We start from the raw sequence: 17,268 nt of genomic DNA on the forward strand, positions 1-17,268 counted from the left end.
CACAAAACACAAATCTATTCTCCTTCTAAAAAACGTGAATAGGGGGGTGCCTGGGTGGCGCAGTCGGTTAAGCGTCTGACTTCAGCCAGGTCACGATCTTGCGGTCCGTGAGTTTGAGCCCCGCGTCGGGCTCTGGGCTGATGGCTCAGAGCCTGGAGCCTGTTTCCGATTCTGTGTCTCCCTCTCTTTCTGCCCCTCCCCCATTTATGCGCTGTCTCTCTCTGTCCCAAAAATAAATACACGTTGAAAAAAAAAATTAAAAAAAAAAAACAAACGTGAATAGGGGCACCTGGGTGGCTCAGTCTGTTGGGCATCAGACTTTGGCTCAGGTCATGATCTCACGGTCCAGGAGTTCGAGCCCCACATTGAGCTCTGTGCTAACAGCTCAGAGCCTGGAGCCTGCTTCGGATTCTGTGTCTCCCTCTCTCTCTGCCCCTCCCCTACTTTCTCTCTTTCTCTCTCTCTCTATCTCTAAAAAAAAAATTTTTTAAAAATTAAAATAATGTGAATAATAATACAAAGGCAAAGGGGTCTTTTGGCACCACCTTCTCCCTCACTTCAAAACTCCTCCAGATAAAACCACTATGATCTTTGGGACATATTTTTTCCATATCCATATTCCTATTTATTTATATATATTTACATAAACACATACAGTTTTAGTTTTTGTTTTTAGTTTTTACACAAACAGGATCAAACTCCTGTAATTGTTGTTTTCATTAACAGTAGGTCTTGGGAGCTCTTTCCTTGCTAGTGCACATATGTCTACCTCATTTTTTATAACAATGGCATAATGTTCCACAGTATGGAGGTACCAAAGTTCATTTAATCATGTACATCTGAACAGACATTTAGGTCATAATGGCAAAAAACTGGATGCTGGCAGCATTCCTATACATGCCTCTGCTTGCACATGCATGTGAACATGTCTCTGGACAGAGATCTAGAGGTATGTTGGCAAGGCTGGGTGAAGGATGTAACATTTTAATAGCTCCTGGTTGATCGTCCCTTGAACTGGTGTCACCAACACACATCTCCATCAATGTACCAATTTCTAACCACATTAACCAACACTGAATATTATCCGTCTTTTAAGTTCTTGCTAGTCCGGTAGATGATAAAAAGGCTTAAGTTATTTAAAGCAGAAGCAGAGGAGTAACATCAAAAATCTGATTTTAGGCAATCAGTCTGGATGAAACATAGAACATACCGTGGGAGAGGTCAAGATGAAAGTAGGGAGACCACTGAGGAGGCTACCACATCGGGCCGGTGAGGGTGATGCCAGCTACGACTTAAGGTACTGGTGGCAGAGGACAGAAAGAAGCGGAAAGAAGTGTCTGGGAAACAGAATAAACAGCACTTGGTGACTGTCTAGATAGGGAAGGGGAAGGATGTAGAGTGGCAGGAAGACAGAAGATGTTCAAATACTCCCAGATCTCTGGCATTATGGTTTTTAGGGGCAATGGTGGTGTCATCTGCTGAATGAGGGAAGTGTGCAGGAAAAGCAGCTTCACCACAGATCAAAGTCATGAGTTCCACGTCAGGCATATTAGTTTGGTACCTGTCACATATCCACGTGGACACGTCAAGTGGGCAGCTGGGTATACCTGTATCACACTCAAAATGAAGTCTGGGCTAGAAATAGAAATTCGGAAGTGTTTAGCAAAGCCATGGGAGCAGACGAAGTAGAGTGACAGAATACAGTGTGAAAAGAAGATGGAAGATCCTTGAAAAGGTAAGAGGAGGACTCCAGAGCACAGGAAGATAAGTGTCTTGAACGGGACAAGGACAGACACAGATGCAGTGAAGAGATTCTGCGGCAGGAAGCGCAGTTCTGCTTTCCTTGTGAATCAAGATCATCTGCTGAGAATAGGTGGGTGGAGGGAGAGTCAGCAGCTAGAATGGCACAAAGCAGGCTTGAGATGGTCAACACACAGAATGAGAGAGAAAAGTGCCCAGAGAGCGGAGGCTGGTTGCCATGAATTTGTCGCTGCTCAATCTTGCTGTGGGCGTAAAGAAGGCCAGTAGTTGAATTCACCCATGGTTGGCTCTGTCTGGTGAATAATAGCTAGTAACAACTGGTAGCACTTACAGACCTCAGGGAAATGGGATCCTTTCAGTTATAATTTTATAGTTAAGCCAAGGCTCAGAAACATCAGATGACTTGTCAAAGATCCCCTGGCCAGTATGTGGTAGTTGCTAAGACTGGGATCTGGATCCTTCTTGTACATCAGGGACCTGGATATGTGCCACTCAAAGTATGATCTGTGGCCACATTCTGTGAACTGTTTTAACCAACCCTTGATAAGACAGGACCTTGCTGGTAAGTCAACTAAACACAGCAAAACACACTGTTCAGTTAAACTGGTGTTACGTTTAGAAAATGTATCCCAACAGGGATAATTAGTGAGCAGTTTGAACTTACCCACTTATGTCCTATTAACACTAGCAAACATAAAATGTCAACATAAAGGAGTAAAATACCAACATAATAAACAAATACAATCACAAAATTTGACTTTCAGTTGTTAACAACATACCATGTCTACATGCATGGAATTCTTGTCGGCCTCACTATAAACAGCCACGGACTGTATTCCCATTTTTTTGGCTGTTCGTATCACCCTGCAGGCAATTTCTCCTCTGTTTGCAACGAGGACCTTGGCAATGTTTCGTCCTGCTTAAAACACCATGAAAATCATACACAAATGTTATTGGAGAACAAAGAATGAGAAAGCAAAATAAAGATTCCATTATATTAATCAGCTGATAAACATTTGTTTTGGTAAAATTAGCATAACAGAGTCTCAAATAGTCATTTTAACTAATATTAGTGCATTTCCTTTCACTGAAATTCAAGATACCCTTTCCTAAAAACATGTCTATTTACTTGAGAGAGAGAGAGAGAGAGAGAGGAAGGATTCCAAGCAGGCTCCACACTGTCAGTGCACAGTCTGATGCAGGGCTCAAAGTCACAAACTGTGAGATCATGACCTGAGCCAAACTCAAGACCCGGAAGCTTAACCGACTAAGCCACCCAAGTGCCCCTGAAATCCAAGATACCCTTATTAACATACACTCTTATGTTATTCAGCTTTTTCAACTTTAAAATGAAAAGATATTTTGATATGCCAAAGGTCAAATTACAATAGCCCCCAAACACCCCTCATAGTTAATAATAATTAGTCTTTAGTAAGTACTTTTTATGCCTCAGGTCCTGTGCTAAAGACTCAATCTGGATTTAAATCCTCACAATAATCCTATGGAGTAGATACTATTACTGTTACATAAATTTTAAAGATAAAGGAATTACAATGAAAAGAGATACTCCTTTCCTAAAATTATGCTCATTTTAGGGGCGCCTGGGTGGCGCAGTCGGTTAAGCGTCCGACTTCAGCCAGGTCACAATCTCACGGTCTGTGAGTTCGAGCCCCGCGTCAGGCTCTGGGCTGATGGCTCAGAGCCTGGAGCCTGTTTCCGATTCTGTGTCTCCCTCTCACTCTGCCCCTCCTCCGTTCATGCTCTGTCTCTCTCTGTCCCAAAAATAAATAAACGTTGAAAAAAAAAAATTAAAAAAAAAAAAATAAAATTATGCTCATTTTGTCCTGAAAGTATACTGGCTAAAAGAAATAGCAGGTCCAGGATTTGAACCCAGGTTAGGTTCACCTCAGAATCTGAACTTGTAGTCGCTCAACTCCATCGCTTCTATCCCTCTGCACGCAAACACAGGGACGTATGGCTCTCTTGCGTGAACACTGAGTGCCGCACCAGGGCACTGGTATCCGTGCCACAGGACGTGTTACTGTGTTAATATGTAAAATGCACTTCCGTATCACACATGAAATAAATGCTCCTGGGCAGTTTATAATGGCTATTATTCTAGAACAAATAAGGTTTTCTATAACTTAAAACAATGTTTTTCTATGGGGATCTATGGAGTCTGAGTTGTCACAGGTCACAGGAGCTGCTGGGATGAAGTATGCATGTGTGTGTTGTGGGGAGGAAGCTGCACCCAATCAACCGTGTCTACACTTTCATACGTTTTATCGTTGGGAATTCCGCGTAAAATTTTATTTGAAAAAATGTCTGCCACTTATCAGAATGGTTTTAAAGCACTGATTTAGACCATCAGGGTTATGCTTTCCAATTCACGGCACTGAACGGGATCAAACAGACGGAAGTAACGACATAAATGTAAATGCTTCCAATTATTTCTGTATATATTGTAGACTCAACAACAGGGGAGATTTGACATAAAAGAGGTGGAAACCATGGCTCAATACGTACTAAGAAAATGATCATGAAAATCCCAAATTTCAAAAATATATGAGCACTAATTCTATATACACAAATTAAGGAATTAAGCATTTCCCTCTCTTAGTTCATAATCTGCAAAGCCAAAGCAAATCAAGACTGTACCTGTGGTTGTTGAATACTTCATGGTTCTCTGCCTCCAAGTCCATCTCCTAGCAAATGAATCCAAATGGAATAATAATTAAACAGGATATACAAGATCAGTCATTGTTGTTTCAAAAGAATCAAAAAAAATTTAAATGTTTACTTATTTGAGAGAGAGAGAGTGTGTGTGTGTGTGTGTGTGTGTGTGTGTCAGAGTACATAGGAGGAAGGGCAGTGAGAGAGGGAGACACGGAATCTGAAGCAGGCTCCAGGCTCCAGGCTCTGAGCTGTCAGCACAGAGCCTGACACAGGGCTTGAACTCACCAGCTGTGAGATCATGACCTGAGGTGAAGTCGGAGGCTTCAGGCGCCCCTCAGTCACTATATGATTTATTAATTCAAAACCTGAAACCAAGTCTAGATGTGACCTTAGTTAAGCCTGAAGCCTACAAAGTAACTTAATAAGACTTTCTTTGAGGGAAGAAAATTACTCTAGAAACCGGAAGTTACAGTTTTGGCTGTTCTCTCTGGCACTGTGTGTCCTTGAATGGATCACCTAACCTGCTTGCTCCAGAGGCTGGCAAATGGCCACAGGGTCACAATTAGAAAGCCAAGGTACTTCAAGATCATACAGTTCAGCTTTTTCAAACTCTTTCGACTCAAGTAAAATTGTATCTGACTTCACAAGTTGGTACACACACAAAACAGAATTTTCGTGACAGAACATTTTCTCTGTGTTTTGATACTTTGTGTTCTATTCCACTTCATTAAATAAAATATGCTGGTCACACAACAGTTTGAAAAATACCAATCTTCTTCAACCCCTGATAATTAAGGTTTGAACAATTAAGCCCAGAGAAGTAAAGAGAAGGAGCTGATCAAGGGCAGCAGAAAGACTGCTGGCTGTGGGGCCAGAAGACCCCCCACTGACCAGCTGCTGGTGACACCAGGCAAGTCATTTTACATCAGTGTTTCCCCAGTCTTTTTTCATTATGGCCCCCTAATGCAAAAACATAAATACTAAGATTTTGTAGGAGGGGTCGAGCCTTGGAGGGTATAGTAACTATGGTAACATCTAAGATTTTTTCGCTCTCAAGACCCAGTTTTCACTTTACAACTCAGACTTCAGTGTCCTCACATAGGACGGGAGACACCAAGAGATACTTCTCAGTTTCAAAGTAGACAACTTAAGCTGAATCCTTGTATTAATAAGAAATGGAGAACCAGGGAGGCTAAGTGACTTGTCTGAGGTGTCTTAACTAGGTAGAAGTTTACTAAGGTCTAAAACAATTTTTTAAGTTCCATGATACATATTGATACAGCAAGTAACAAAACTTTAACCCAGAGGTAACAGAAAGCAGGCCAGATTTACTTTAGGAACAAAAAAGTGTAAGTATAATGCCTATCTGGTGTCAGCTAAAAAGAATACACTGGGAAAAAACCAAATTACAGAAGGAATTCCACCGTAGTCTTTTCCACCCATACATGGGAGATTTGTTAAAACTATGGTCATAAAGAACTAATCATTTTAGGTCATGTACACAGTGGGCGATAAAAACCACAATGTACATTAGATACTAAGCAACTATGTATGTGTAGCATGTATACACTATGCATATAGCTATGTAACTGAACAGAACTAGCATTTCACTGGGGCAGGGGTGCAGGGGGCGGGATTATAACAGTAGGTCAGACAGTCATTGCCTTCTGATGCAAACTCAATCAGATGTTGCCATCCGTGAAGGGCTGGTGGGAAGACCCACAGCTTTGGCACTTGAGTCCCGCAGGACAGCTTTCTCAGGAGGCTATTGCTTTCCCACTTCTTTCCAATTTGACTGACCTCATTCTCTTAATCTTCAAGGAGAAAGACTGTTTTTCCTTATCTTTAAAAGGTATCTTCTGGTTCACAGCATCTTCCCATCACATTCTTCAGATAAGTTTTTTATAAGATTCAAGGCTTGTCCTGGACAGATTTATCTATAAAATGGCTGTTTCTTGGTAAATCCAGCTTAAGATCCTGATTAAGTTTCAAGGCCATTGCTGAACTAAAGTTTTCCTCTGTGATTTTGTAGCGAAAACAGACCGACAATCACATACAGACACACTACTTAACATAATCCTCTATCTCAATGATGTTTTGATAGGTCTATTCTATTTTTCACCATTATCCAAGCTATAGCTTAAAACAATGGCTTAAACAAACAAAATTAAGAAGTTGCTTCCATGAGATAATCCCACCCTGATTCAACATAAATTCTATACCAGTATACTCTTATTTCTAAAATTCCACCATTAGACTTCATTTCTCTGAGTTACTGGAGAATCATGACATACAAGACATGAAAATACTCTCTATAATGATAAGATTTGTAATTCCTTAATGCCATTAACAACTGTAACATTTTCCAGGATGACAGCTACCTGAGAACAGTTCTACACACAGTAGGGAAGATTTGAGAGGGAGAGGGAAGAGAGAGAAAATGGTCTGTGTAATATCCTGAAGAGCCCTGGAAACCTAAGAAAAGAAACACCAGGAGAAAGAAAAGAGCATTAACATTACTTTCACCAACTGCCTTATTTTACTCTGGGGCTAGTTCTACAATTAAGTAACTCAAATCTAAATACCTCTCCAGTAATTTGTGGAAAATAAAAGCAAACAAAAACCTTGAAACAAAGGCTGTATTTATGGATTGATTCATATGCACCAGATTGTTTGAGCCTCTTTCCATGTATTCATTCATTTAATTCACACAGTGCTAGGTACTAATATTATCTCCTCTAGGAATAGTATCATCACCTCCTCCTAAGTCAGGAAACTGAAGCACAGAGATATTAAGTAATGTGCCCAAGGTTGGGCACACAGCTAGTGAGTAGCAAAGCTGAGAACCCTGGCTTCGGACAGCACAGTCTGTGCCCTTCAGCACTAAGCTACCCTGTCTTTCCAGAACAGAGGAGGAGGTGAAGAGGAGGAAGAAACAAAGCAAGGTAAAGAAGCCTGCTACCAGGAGACCTGAGGATGTCTTCACTACCAAATTTATTGTCATTGAAACTTACAGCTCAAAATTTGAAACTGATCTGGAGTCAGGTTAGTTAGAGTCATAGCTTTGTTCAAACTTGCCTCTGAGAACTTTTAACAAACCAACCTCTCACCCTCTGGAAGGTAAATTTACTTTTGTTAGCTCGATCCATTCCAATAATGAGAAAGAACTCCACAGAGCCTCTGAACCGGACACCTGACCGGGGCTAGCTGAACCGAAAGGGGCTCGAGGGGCGTCCTGGCTCCATTTCTTACTCCTTGTGTAAACTTGAGCAAGTCGTTGACCCCTCTGAGCTTCACCAGAACGGGGTTCATCAACACTCCCCACACAGGGAATGCAGTGAAAGCACCATGTTAACGGTTAGCAGCGGTACAAGCGTCTCTCTTGCCCCTGTAGCGAGGGAAGCAGGGATGTGGCAGGCCCAGCCCCACCCCTCCCCCACTGCCCGAAAATGGAAAAACAGAGGCAAATAGAGGCTGCAGAGTGGATACGGGGAGCAAGGGGAAGAAAAGGAAGGGCTGGGTGTGAACAGGTCTCTCTCCCGATGCCAAGCAGAGCAGAACACCGTGAAAGGGGCTGGGGTTTTCCTAATGCTCTCCCCTCCTCCCGCTCGATCCTCGGAACCCGCGCACCTCTCTCGTTGTGCTGGAGTCCATTTACACCACCCCTGCCTCCGACCCCGGACGCTGATCCACCGCCCCTCCGCCTCACGTTACCTCGGCGGCAGCAGCAGGCTCGGGACTCGCAGCCACCGGTTCTTCTCTGCCGCCAAGAGCAGCACCGACACCGCAGAGGTTGCCGCCATGGCTCCACAACCCGGTCGCTCTCCGACTTCTGGTTACACCAGCTGCTTCCCACTCCCTGCAAAACCTTTCCTCCGCTCCGCAAGCCTATTGTCCTTCACAGGCCACCGTCCAGGTCCCAGTCAGGCGCTAGGCCTCTAAAGCGAGGTGGGGGCCTCTCCGTCAAAACCAATCAAAGAACAGAGCAGGACTTCGGAGGCGACGATTGGCCAATCGTCCACAAGCCCGCGGAGGTGTGGTCCCTACTTCTCCTTGGCGCAGCGCCTACTGAACCAGGGGTTGGCCCTCATTCACCGAAGGACCTGCGGGGCTGGCTTGCTGTTTCTTCTACTGGCCCGCAGGGTTCCCTCGTTCTCGTCGGGCTTTAAGGAGAACTTTCCTCTTGATCTTTATCATTAAAGGTGCGAGAAAGTGGGGGAAGAGGAGTCCCGGGGGAAAACTCAAATGCAGTGAAGGGCAAGATACATAACTTTCTAGTGTTCTCAAGAAAGGGGAGGAAAAAAAAAAAAACAAAACCAAAAACAAATAAAAAACAACTAAAATAAAAAAGTCACAACTACTTGAACTTTTAAAAAAGTGTTTTAGTTGGCTTAGGAAAAAGAGGAAGTCAAACCGAAATTGCAGAATATCTAGAAAATAAAAATACTGCATACAGATGCTTGTTTGGACATAGTTAAAGCTGGCTCATAAGCAAATTTATAGTGGAAGTAAATTAATTATCCAATTTAAGGGTTAAAAATATGAAAATAAACATAGAAAGGCAGAAGAAAGAAATTGGTAATGATAAAAGAAATTAATAAATTAAGAAACTAGTAATAAAGGCTAATAAATCCAGAGGTTAGAGAAGAAATTAATAACAGCAAAATAGTTTAACCAGAAAGGGGGGGGGGCAATGCACATTTGCTGTGGTAAAAAAAATAAGTGGGAAAAAGTCACATACAGAAAACAAATTATAGATTTGACTAGTTTTGCTCAACTTTAAGCAAATAAATTTGAAAACTTGGATAAAATGGATGATGTTACAAGAAAATACAATGTACCAAAATAGATCCTGAGATGGAAAATCTAATCAAACGATTACCATAGAAGAACGAGAAAATGTTAGCAAAGAACTATCTTTCCACTACCTTCAGTTCCACCTTCACCTTCACCGCCAAAGCACGTGGCCCACCTTCTCTCACAAGGAAGTTCCACCAAAATGGTAAATAGTAGTTGACTCCAGTGATATTAATTCTGTCTTAGAGCACACACACACAAAGAAAGTCTTTCATTCTTTCTATGAAGAGAACATGTCATTGGTACCAAAATTACCAAAGATAGCATGCACACATAATATAGTCCAATTTCACTTATGAATATCAATGTAAAAACTGCCAAATGTTTTATTAATTAAAGTATCTGGTAGCATGTGAAAATAATAATATACCATGACTTAGGTTTATTCCAGAAATATAAGAATGATTCAATATTAATATAATTAATTAATCTTACTAATAGTTTAAAAGAAAAAAAAAAAACCTGTGTTCATAGATGCTTAACAGGTCCTTGCTAAAATGGAACATACAGGGGCGCCTGGGTGGCTCAGTCGGTTAAGCGGCTGACTTCAGCTCACGTCATGATCTCGCGGTCCGTGAGTTCGAGCCCCGCGTCGGGCTCTGTGCTGACAGCTCAGAGCCTGGAGCCTGTTTCAGGTTCTGTGTCTCCCTCTCTGTGACCCTCCCCCGTTCATGCTCTGTCTCTCTCTGTCTCACAAATAAATAAACGTTAAAAAAAAACAAAAACAAAACAGCTAGTTTATAAGAGGTTTTAAAAAAATAAAAAATCAATAAAATGGAACATACATGTTAGATTTTAAGACAATAATTAAAGAAGTGATATTTGGACAAGAGGCTAGTTCTCTGAGAAAAAAAGTTGAACCCCTAATCACTTCTTAACACCTAAAATCAAAATAAGTTCCAAGTGAATAAGAGATTAAGTATAAAAGATGGAAGCATGAAAGAACTAGAAGACATCATGGGAGACTTTAAAAGAGGAAGGTTTTTTCTAAGTGTAACACAATACTCAAAGTATAACAGAAAACGAATTAATAAATTCAACTATATAATTTTTTGAAGATATGCAGAGCAAAACACTTAGGAAAAAACAAACAGTAAATTGGGAATAATTTTATAACTCTTATCACAGATGAAGGGCTACTTTTCTTAATATATAAATAATTCCCACAAATAAATAAGAAAAGAGAACTATAATGTAATAGAAAGCTGTCAAAGAATATGAGCAGACCAATGAAACAAAGTAGAAAGCCCAGAAATAAACCCATGCATGTATATGATCAACTAGTCATTGACAAGAGTGCCAGATACACGTAATGGGGAGAGGATGGTCTCCTTAGTAAATGGTGCTGGGAAAACTGGATGCCCTCATGCAAAAGAATGAAACTGGACCTCTCTCTTATACCACTAGAGGAAAACATAGGGAAAAAGCTCCTTGGCATTGGTCTTGGCAATGATTTTTTTCGATATGACACCGAAAGCAAAGGCAACAAAAACAAAAGTAAACAAGTTGGGACTACATCAAGCTGAAAAGCTTCAGCACAGCAAAGGAGACAGTCAAATGAAAAGGCAACTTAAGAATGGGAAAACATAATTGCAAACCCTGTATCTGATAAGAGGTTTTGTTGGGGAACGTCATCAAAAAAGATATGACTGACGATTAATCCTTGAGCTGGACTCAGGTGCTCAAAGGCTCCTCACTCCCTCCCCTATCCTTAGAATGTGGGTTCTGCTTGCCTTTCCCGCTCCCAGAGGCTGCTCCAAGGACACAGCCTTGAGATGGTGATGTGGTGTTGAAAACGACTGGAGGGTATATGTGACTGAATCCAATTAGGACCTCTTTATAAACTTTTAAGATCTAGCAGGCAGGTGTGGGGATCCAATTGTCTTGCTGCTGCCCAAGACAAGCTTCATATGTAAGTTCTCCTTGCTTATTAAAACTGCCACCTTACCAACCTGGAGTGACCTGCCCCTTCCTTTGGTCTCTCCTTGCCCTCCTTGTATTGGGGCTAAATTTAGATTACACCTGGGAAGCTCCCAGGAGGGTTACAAGCCAACAGGTTAATACCTACAACATACAAAGAATTCATTCAACTCAATAGCAAAAAAAACCCAAATAATCCAACTTAAAAATGATCAAAGGATTGGAATAGCCACTTTTACAAAGAAGACATACAAATAGCCAACACCTATGTCAAAAGGTGCTCAACATTTCTAATCATCAGGGAAATACAAATCAAAACCACAATGAGGGGCACCAGGGTGGCTCAGTGGTTAAGCCTCTAGCTTTTGGTTTTGGCTCAGGTTATGATCTCCCAGTTTGTGAGATCCAGCCCCATGTAGATTTTGTGGACCAGTTTCTATCACAACTATTCAACTCTGCTGTTGTAAAGCAGCCATAGACAACATGTAAACAAAAGGGCCCGGATAGCTATACTCCACAAAACTTTATTTACAAAAACAGATGTCCAAACCATGAGCTATAGTTTATTGACCTCTGTCATATTACCCATTTTACAACTGATTACTGCTAGACCCATCTGACTTTATTGCTTAGTGGATATGACAGAATCCAGCTCAAAATGGGCTATTCTGGATATAGGGTAAGTTGGTGTCCCAAAGTCAAGTGTTCCAGGACCCAGTGACATGCCAAGAGCTGACTCTTAAAGGGCATCTATTTCTCTGCAGCAAATGGCATGGCCTCAGCCTTACTCCAGAACACCCAGGACCTGTGTTATGATTCTCCCGCTGGAGGTTGCCAAAAATTCCATACTGTCCCTTTTTCACCACTGATATCTCCAACACACTGAGGTCTGCCTGATTGTAGAGCTCAAGCAGTAGGGCTGATTGCATTATGGCCTAGAGTTGCTGTACTGCCCTCTCCTGTTCTGGCCCCATTCAAAACTGATAACTTTCTATGTCACCTGGTAAATGAGCAGACGACTTTTCCTAGCTGTGGAATGTTGCCTCTAGAACCTAAGAACCTATGGTTTCTTCTTTGTAGAAAGGATTTCTTTGTAGAAATGCAACATGCAAAACATCTGCATTTTATTTTGAAGTGGCATATGGCATGGCCCTGACCCCCTGGCTCCCTAAAAATTTCAATGAACTAGTCAGTCCCTGAATCTTCATAGGGTTTGTCTCCTGCTTCCTGGAATACATATTTCTTACCAAGACCTCCAACATAATAATCGCTTTGTGCTTGTCTAATTAGCATAATGTCATCAAAATAATGGTTCAGTGTGATGTCCTGTGGGATATCTGTGTGGTCCCGATCTCTTTGGATTATATTATGACGGAGAGTTAACACATCCCTGAGGCAAAGCTATCAGTTAATGTTGTAGAGCAATGGGCCAACTACCAGCCTTTGTGAAAAGGCAAATCTGCCTGAGCAGCAGCTGGTCCGTACACTGTTAGCACCAGAGCCTGAGAGGCTTCTCTCCTGGGGAGGTGCTACACCTGGGATAGAGTTGGTAGCGGGCTGGAAAGGGCCATGCCCTCATTGCCCTTTGTATAGTTTCCTATTAAGCCATTATTATTAGTGTAAATACTGGAATTTATTTACCTGAATTTCCCCCAGAAAGTACCAGTAATTGAACCTTGAAAATGGACCTGGAATAGCCAGCATCCAAGATGGTCACCGTTGATTTCCACCTCTCCTGGTCTTTACTCCCACATTGTACCAGAGATGGTTGGTGTGACCAATAGAATACAGCACAGGTGATGGTATGTAACTTTTGGGAATAGGTAGTCAGTGTCTCTCTCTTGAATCACTCACCTGGGGAAAGTCAGCTGTCATGATGTGAGCATTCCTATAGATATGCCACATGGTGTGAACTTGGAGGCAGATCCTTCAGCCCCAGTTGAACTTTCAGATGACTGTAACTCTGGCCAGCAGTTTAAATGCCACCTGGTAAGAGACCCTGAGCCAGAACCACCCAGGTAAAGCTGCTGTCAGATTTCTGACCCTCAGAAACTGTGAGAAAATAAATGTTTGTTGTTTTAAGCTGCTAAGTTTTGAGTTAACTTGTTACGTAGATATACAGGACTAATACACCTAATACAGGACTTCTTATTTATCTCAATCCACAACAGAGTATATGGTATTTAGAAAGTCCTTATTCAGTGTTGGTTGAATGAGTGAATAAATGGATGGATGAATTCGTGGCAGCATTTAAGTAAACCAGTAATCCAGTCTGTTAGTCTGGTCGAAGAGTTGAGAGATTTAACTTATAACTTTAATATGGTTCACTTCTCAAAAATTCAGATTCTTTCAAGTAGGTCTTCCTACCTGGTAATAAAGTGGTAGTAGAGAATAAAACAAAACGAATTATAGAAAGATGATTTAACTTACTGATTCAAGCAAAACTCTCCACTACCATAGTAAAAAGTTTTTATAGCATGAAAATTGAGTTATCAGAAATGAAAGACATAAATTAACCTCCAAAATAAGTTTTTATTACAAAAACTTCTAATTCAACTCATATTCCATTAAGACTAAACTGAGGACCTTGCCAAGCCTACTGACTCATAAGAGAACAAATCAGGAAAGTCATTATATACTCTGGGGTGACCCAAATTATTCCTTTCCTAAAGAATTCTAGGGGTATGTGGTCTTTTCTGTTAGTATACTTGGTTCGTTTGTTTAGTTGTAAGAGCAAGCAGTGAATACAATTCTTGGCAGGCTGCTCTACAGAATAAAGTGTACTAGAATAGAAAATGTGGTTCTAACAGAGCAGAAGAAGCAAGTTACCACAAGGGGGGGATCTACCTTCAAGAAAGAAAAGTTGGCTGGAGGTTAGATTTCTGTTTTCAAAGAAATAAAGAATGAGTTGAGATGTTTACTCCATTCCTTTATCTTTAGATCCACAGCTGCACAGTCCCATAAAAATGAGAAACTGATGTTTTGCAGAGCCCCTTAGTCTCCTTCAAGGAGGCAGAGAGCTTTATTAAAGATCTCCTATTTCATTATCCATCAAGTCCTTTCATGTCCCCTTATCTCTTATGATTCTGGAGAAATTCCTTTTCTCTGTGAAAAAAGGAGCACTTGCTGGTGTGAGGCTTCAGGCAGAATTCAGTGTCATTGTTCCTGTAGCCAAGTTGATGTAGTGAAGTCCGTAGATGTTGGCACCAGACCAACTGGCAGTCAAATTTTGGCTCTGCCATTTGTTAGCTGGGTGACATTGAGGTGATCAATTTCCTCAAGTCTGAGTTTACTCATCTATAAGTTGGGAGGATTAAATGGAATGTATCTAAACTTAGCCAAGTGTCTGGCATATATGTGTTCAACTATTAAGGATTATGTTTCTCGATTATTATTTAATTCTGTTGTCTGTAGCCACCTAATTCTTAGCCTTTAGTGATTCTGCAGGAGGAGTCATCAAGATTAAAAGTATAAGCTGATTTGTTCCTCTTGTTGGAGCCACATCAAACCTAGACAAACTGTGATATAGTGGGATTTTTGATGATTAAAAAAAATTAAAGTGGAAAGGAGGCAAGCAGATCATCAGACATCTATATCATATAAAACATGGATAAGAAAAGTTCTGGAAGTCCATTTTATAGACAAAGAAGAGGCATTTTTTTTTTATTGGGAAAGATGAAGGATAAAATAAAATTCCAATGTGCACAGGTAGCATTTAGTTACAATTAACATTTTAGTTTATAATTTGGGAGCATATACCACTTTACATGCATTATATTAATTTAACATATCTCAAATGTTGATTTGAATGGTTAAAATATTTTGAAGGAAACTGGAAAATACTCAAGCATCTCACTATATCTTTCATAAAATAAACAAAAAATACGTAGAAATTGATTTGTTGCTTGAATTTAAATCAGAAATGACTTAGTTTTTGTGAAAGACAGTGGTTTATATTGTCAGAAGGACTCACGCTAAGGGAAGTCCCCAACATTCTGGAAATGATGAAAGAATTCTCTAAACTCCATTATTTTCTTTTCCTCTGGGAACCAATTAGATTCTCTGGTATCCAGATGATTCACGTCTTAGGCGGATTCCATAGACAATCAAACCCACAGCGCAGAGACCAAGCACAATGGCCCCAATCACAGGAAGCACAATTGTGTAGTCAGATGAACACTCGTCAACTAAGAGAGGGAGAAAGAAAAAAATACAATATAGCAGGTAAGGTTTGGTGAGGACAGACCAGAAAGCAGACTAGAGTGGGAAGAATATGAACTTTTGAGTCAAATCCAAGCTTGACTTTTTTTTTTTTAATTGAAGTATAGTTGATATGCCACCAAGCTTGACTTTTAATTTCACCACTAACTGTGTGAACTTGGATGAGTTATTGAACCTTGCAATTTCCTCATTTATAAAATAAGCAAATAATGTATAAGATTCTTGGGGGATTAAACAAGATACCCTTATCTTTGCAGCAATTAATAGGTTTTTTTTTTTGTTTTTTTGTTTTTTTTGTTTTTTTTTTTTTAAAGGCTCCATGCCCAACATGGAGTCTAATGCAGGGCTCGAACTCAGGATCCTGAGATCAGGAATTGAGCTGAGATCAAGAGTCTGACTCCTAACCGACTGAGCCACCTAGGCACCCCCAGCAATTAATAGATACTTAATAATCGTTAGACATGTTTTCTTCCAGGTGTGTTCTCTGAAAAGTAGAATGTGCTTACATACAAGAGATTGTTGTTAGATTATACCTGATCTCTTGAAAACATGTGATGTTTATCTACTTTGTAAAATATTTTTTTGCTACACTTAAAGTTCTAATTATTTATGAGAGCTTAAAAATGAACATTTGTAAATTTGTCAAAACTTTTTTCTTTAGAGGCATCTGGGTGGCTCAGTTGGTTAGGCATCCGACTCTTGGTTTCAGCTCAGGTCATGATCTCGTGGTTCATGGGTTCAAGCCCTTGGGTCATGATCTCATGGTTCGTGGGTTCAAGCTGTCAGCGCAGAGCCTGCTTAGGTTTCTCTCTCTCCCTTTCTCTCTCTCTGCGCCCGCCCCTCCCCCCCCCCGCTTGTGCACACACGCACATTCTGTCTCAAAATAAATGAATAATTTACAATCGAATATAATGCAGCCATAAAAAGAATGAGATCTTGCATTTGCAACAACCTGGATGGACCTATAGGGTATTATGCTCAGTGAAATAAGTCAGATTGAGGAAGACAAATACCATATCATTTCCACACATATGTGGAATCTAAAAATCGAAAACACAAGAATAAACAAACAAAAAGCAGTATCAGGTCTATAAATACATTAAAAAAAAAAACTGATGGGGAGGAAAGGGGAGTAGGGGAACGGGTAAAATGAGTGAAGAGGAGTAGGAGACACAGGCTTCCAGTTATGGAACGAATAAGTCACAGGGATGAAAGGTACAGCATAGGGAATATAGTCAATGATATTATAATAGCGGTACATGGTGACAGGTGTAGCTACACTTGTGGTGAACATAATAACCTATAGGGTTTTATTATGGACACTACTTTGTCCACCTGAAACTAATGTAACACCGTGTGTCAGCTGTACTCAAATAAAAAAAAAGTAAAGAAGAAAAATCTCCAGCACATGTTAAGGGGAAAGAAGTAACGCAGAGAAAAATGCATATAGTACTACAATGTTTTATGTAAGTAAAGAGGAAATGAAGATATATTTCTTGCATTTACTTAAAGAAGATCTGGAAGGATAAATGCATGATAAACCAATAAAAGTAATGGCCTATAGATGGCTAAGGGGAGAACGGGATGAAGAAGAACAAGGTGAGGGCAAGGGTTTGTAAGGTAAAACATCATATCATCTTAGTTTAAGACAAATGCAAAGAAAAATTTTAATGAAAATTTCAAATATTTGAATAAATATCTCATAAGATCATGAAAAATAAAAAGAATAGATATGAGAATATATTCATGAGATCGTCGCATGAACCAATATCAAAACAAACCAAGGATCAATTCTCACCTGAGGTCAGACAAAAAAAGATCACGAGGGACCAG

At 40.4% G+C, this 17,268-nt stretch overlaps 2 protein-coding genes across 3 annotated transcripts in view; both read right to left on the minus strand.

Annotated features, from left to right (window-relative positions):
• Positions 1-2,507: 2,507 nt before the first annotated feature.
• LOC121034057 (methylcrotonoyl-CoA carboxylase subunit alpha, mitochondrial-like) lies at positions 2,508-8,963 on the minus strand. Of its 2 annotated transcripts, none has more exons than XM_040480883.1 (3): positions 8,152-8,963; positions 4,420-4,466; positions 2,508-2,680 (listed from the first exon to the last, which is right to left on the minus strand). In XM_040480883.1, the coding sequence occupies exons 1-3, from the start codon at positions 8,238-8,240 to the stop codon at positions 2,529-2,531; spliced, it is 288 nt and encodes a 95-aa protein (XP_040336817.1). In that variant the 5' UTR covers positions 8,241-8,963; the 3' UTR covers positions 2,508-2,528. The 2 variants fall into 2 exon arrangements, with proteins under 2 accessions (XP_040336817.1, XP_040336819.1); XM_040480885.1 differs by having other exon boundaries at positions 2,510-2,677; positions 8,152-8,454.
• A 5,884-nt stretch (positions 8,964-14,847) lies between these two features.
• Positions 14,848-17,268, minus strand: part of LAMP3 (lysosomal associated membrane protein 3) — a 49,193-nt gene continuing 46,772 nt past the window's right edge. Inside the window, exon 6 of the mRNA XM_040480876.1 lies at positions 14,848-15,401. Coding sequence (XP_040336810.1) covers positions 15,268-15,401 — 134 coding nt within the window. The 3' untranslated portion in view covers positions 14,848-15,267. The remainder of the gene's footprint in view (positions 15,402-17,268) is intronic.

This window comes from Herpailurus yagouaroundi, unplaced genomic scaffold (genome assembly GCF_014898765.1).
Source record: "Herpailurus yagouaroundi ecotype Mexico unplaced genomic scaffold, PumYag 159, whole genome shotgun sequence".
NCBI classification, from domain to species: Eukaryota; Metazoa; Chordata; class Mammalia; order Carnivora; family Felidae; genus Herpailurus; species Herpailurus yagouaroundi.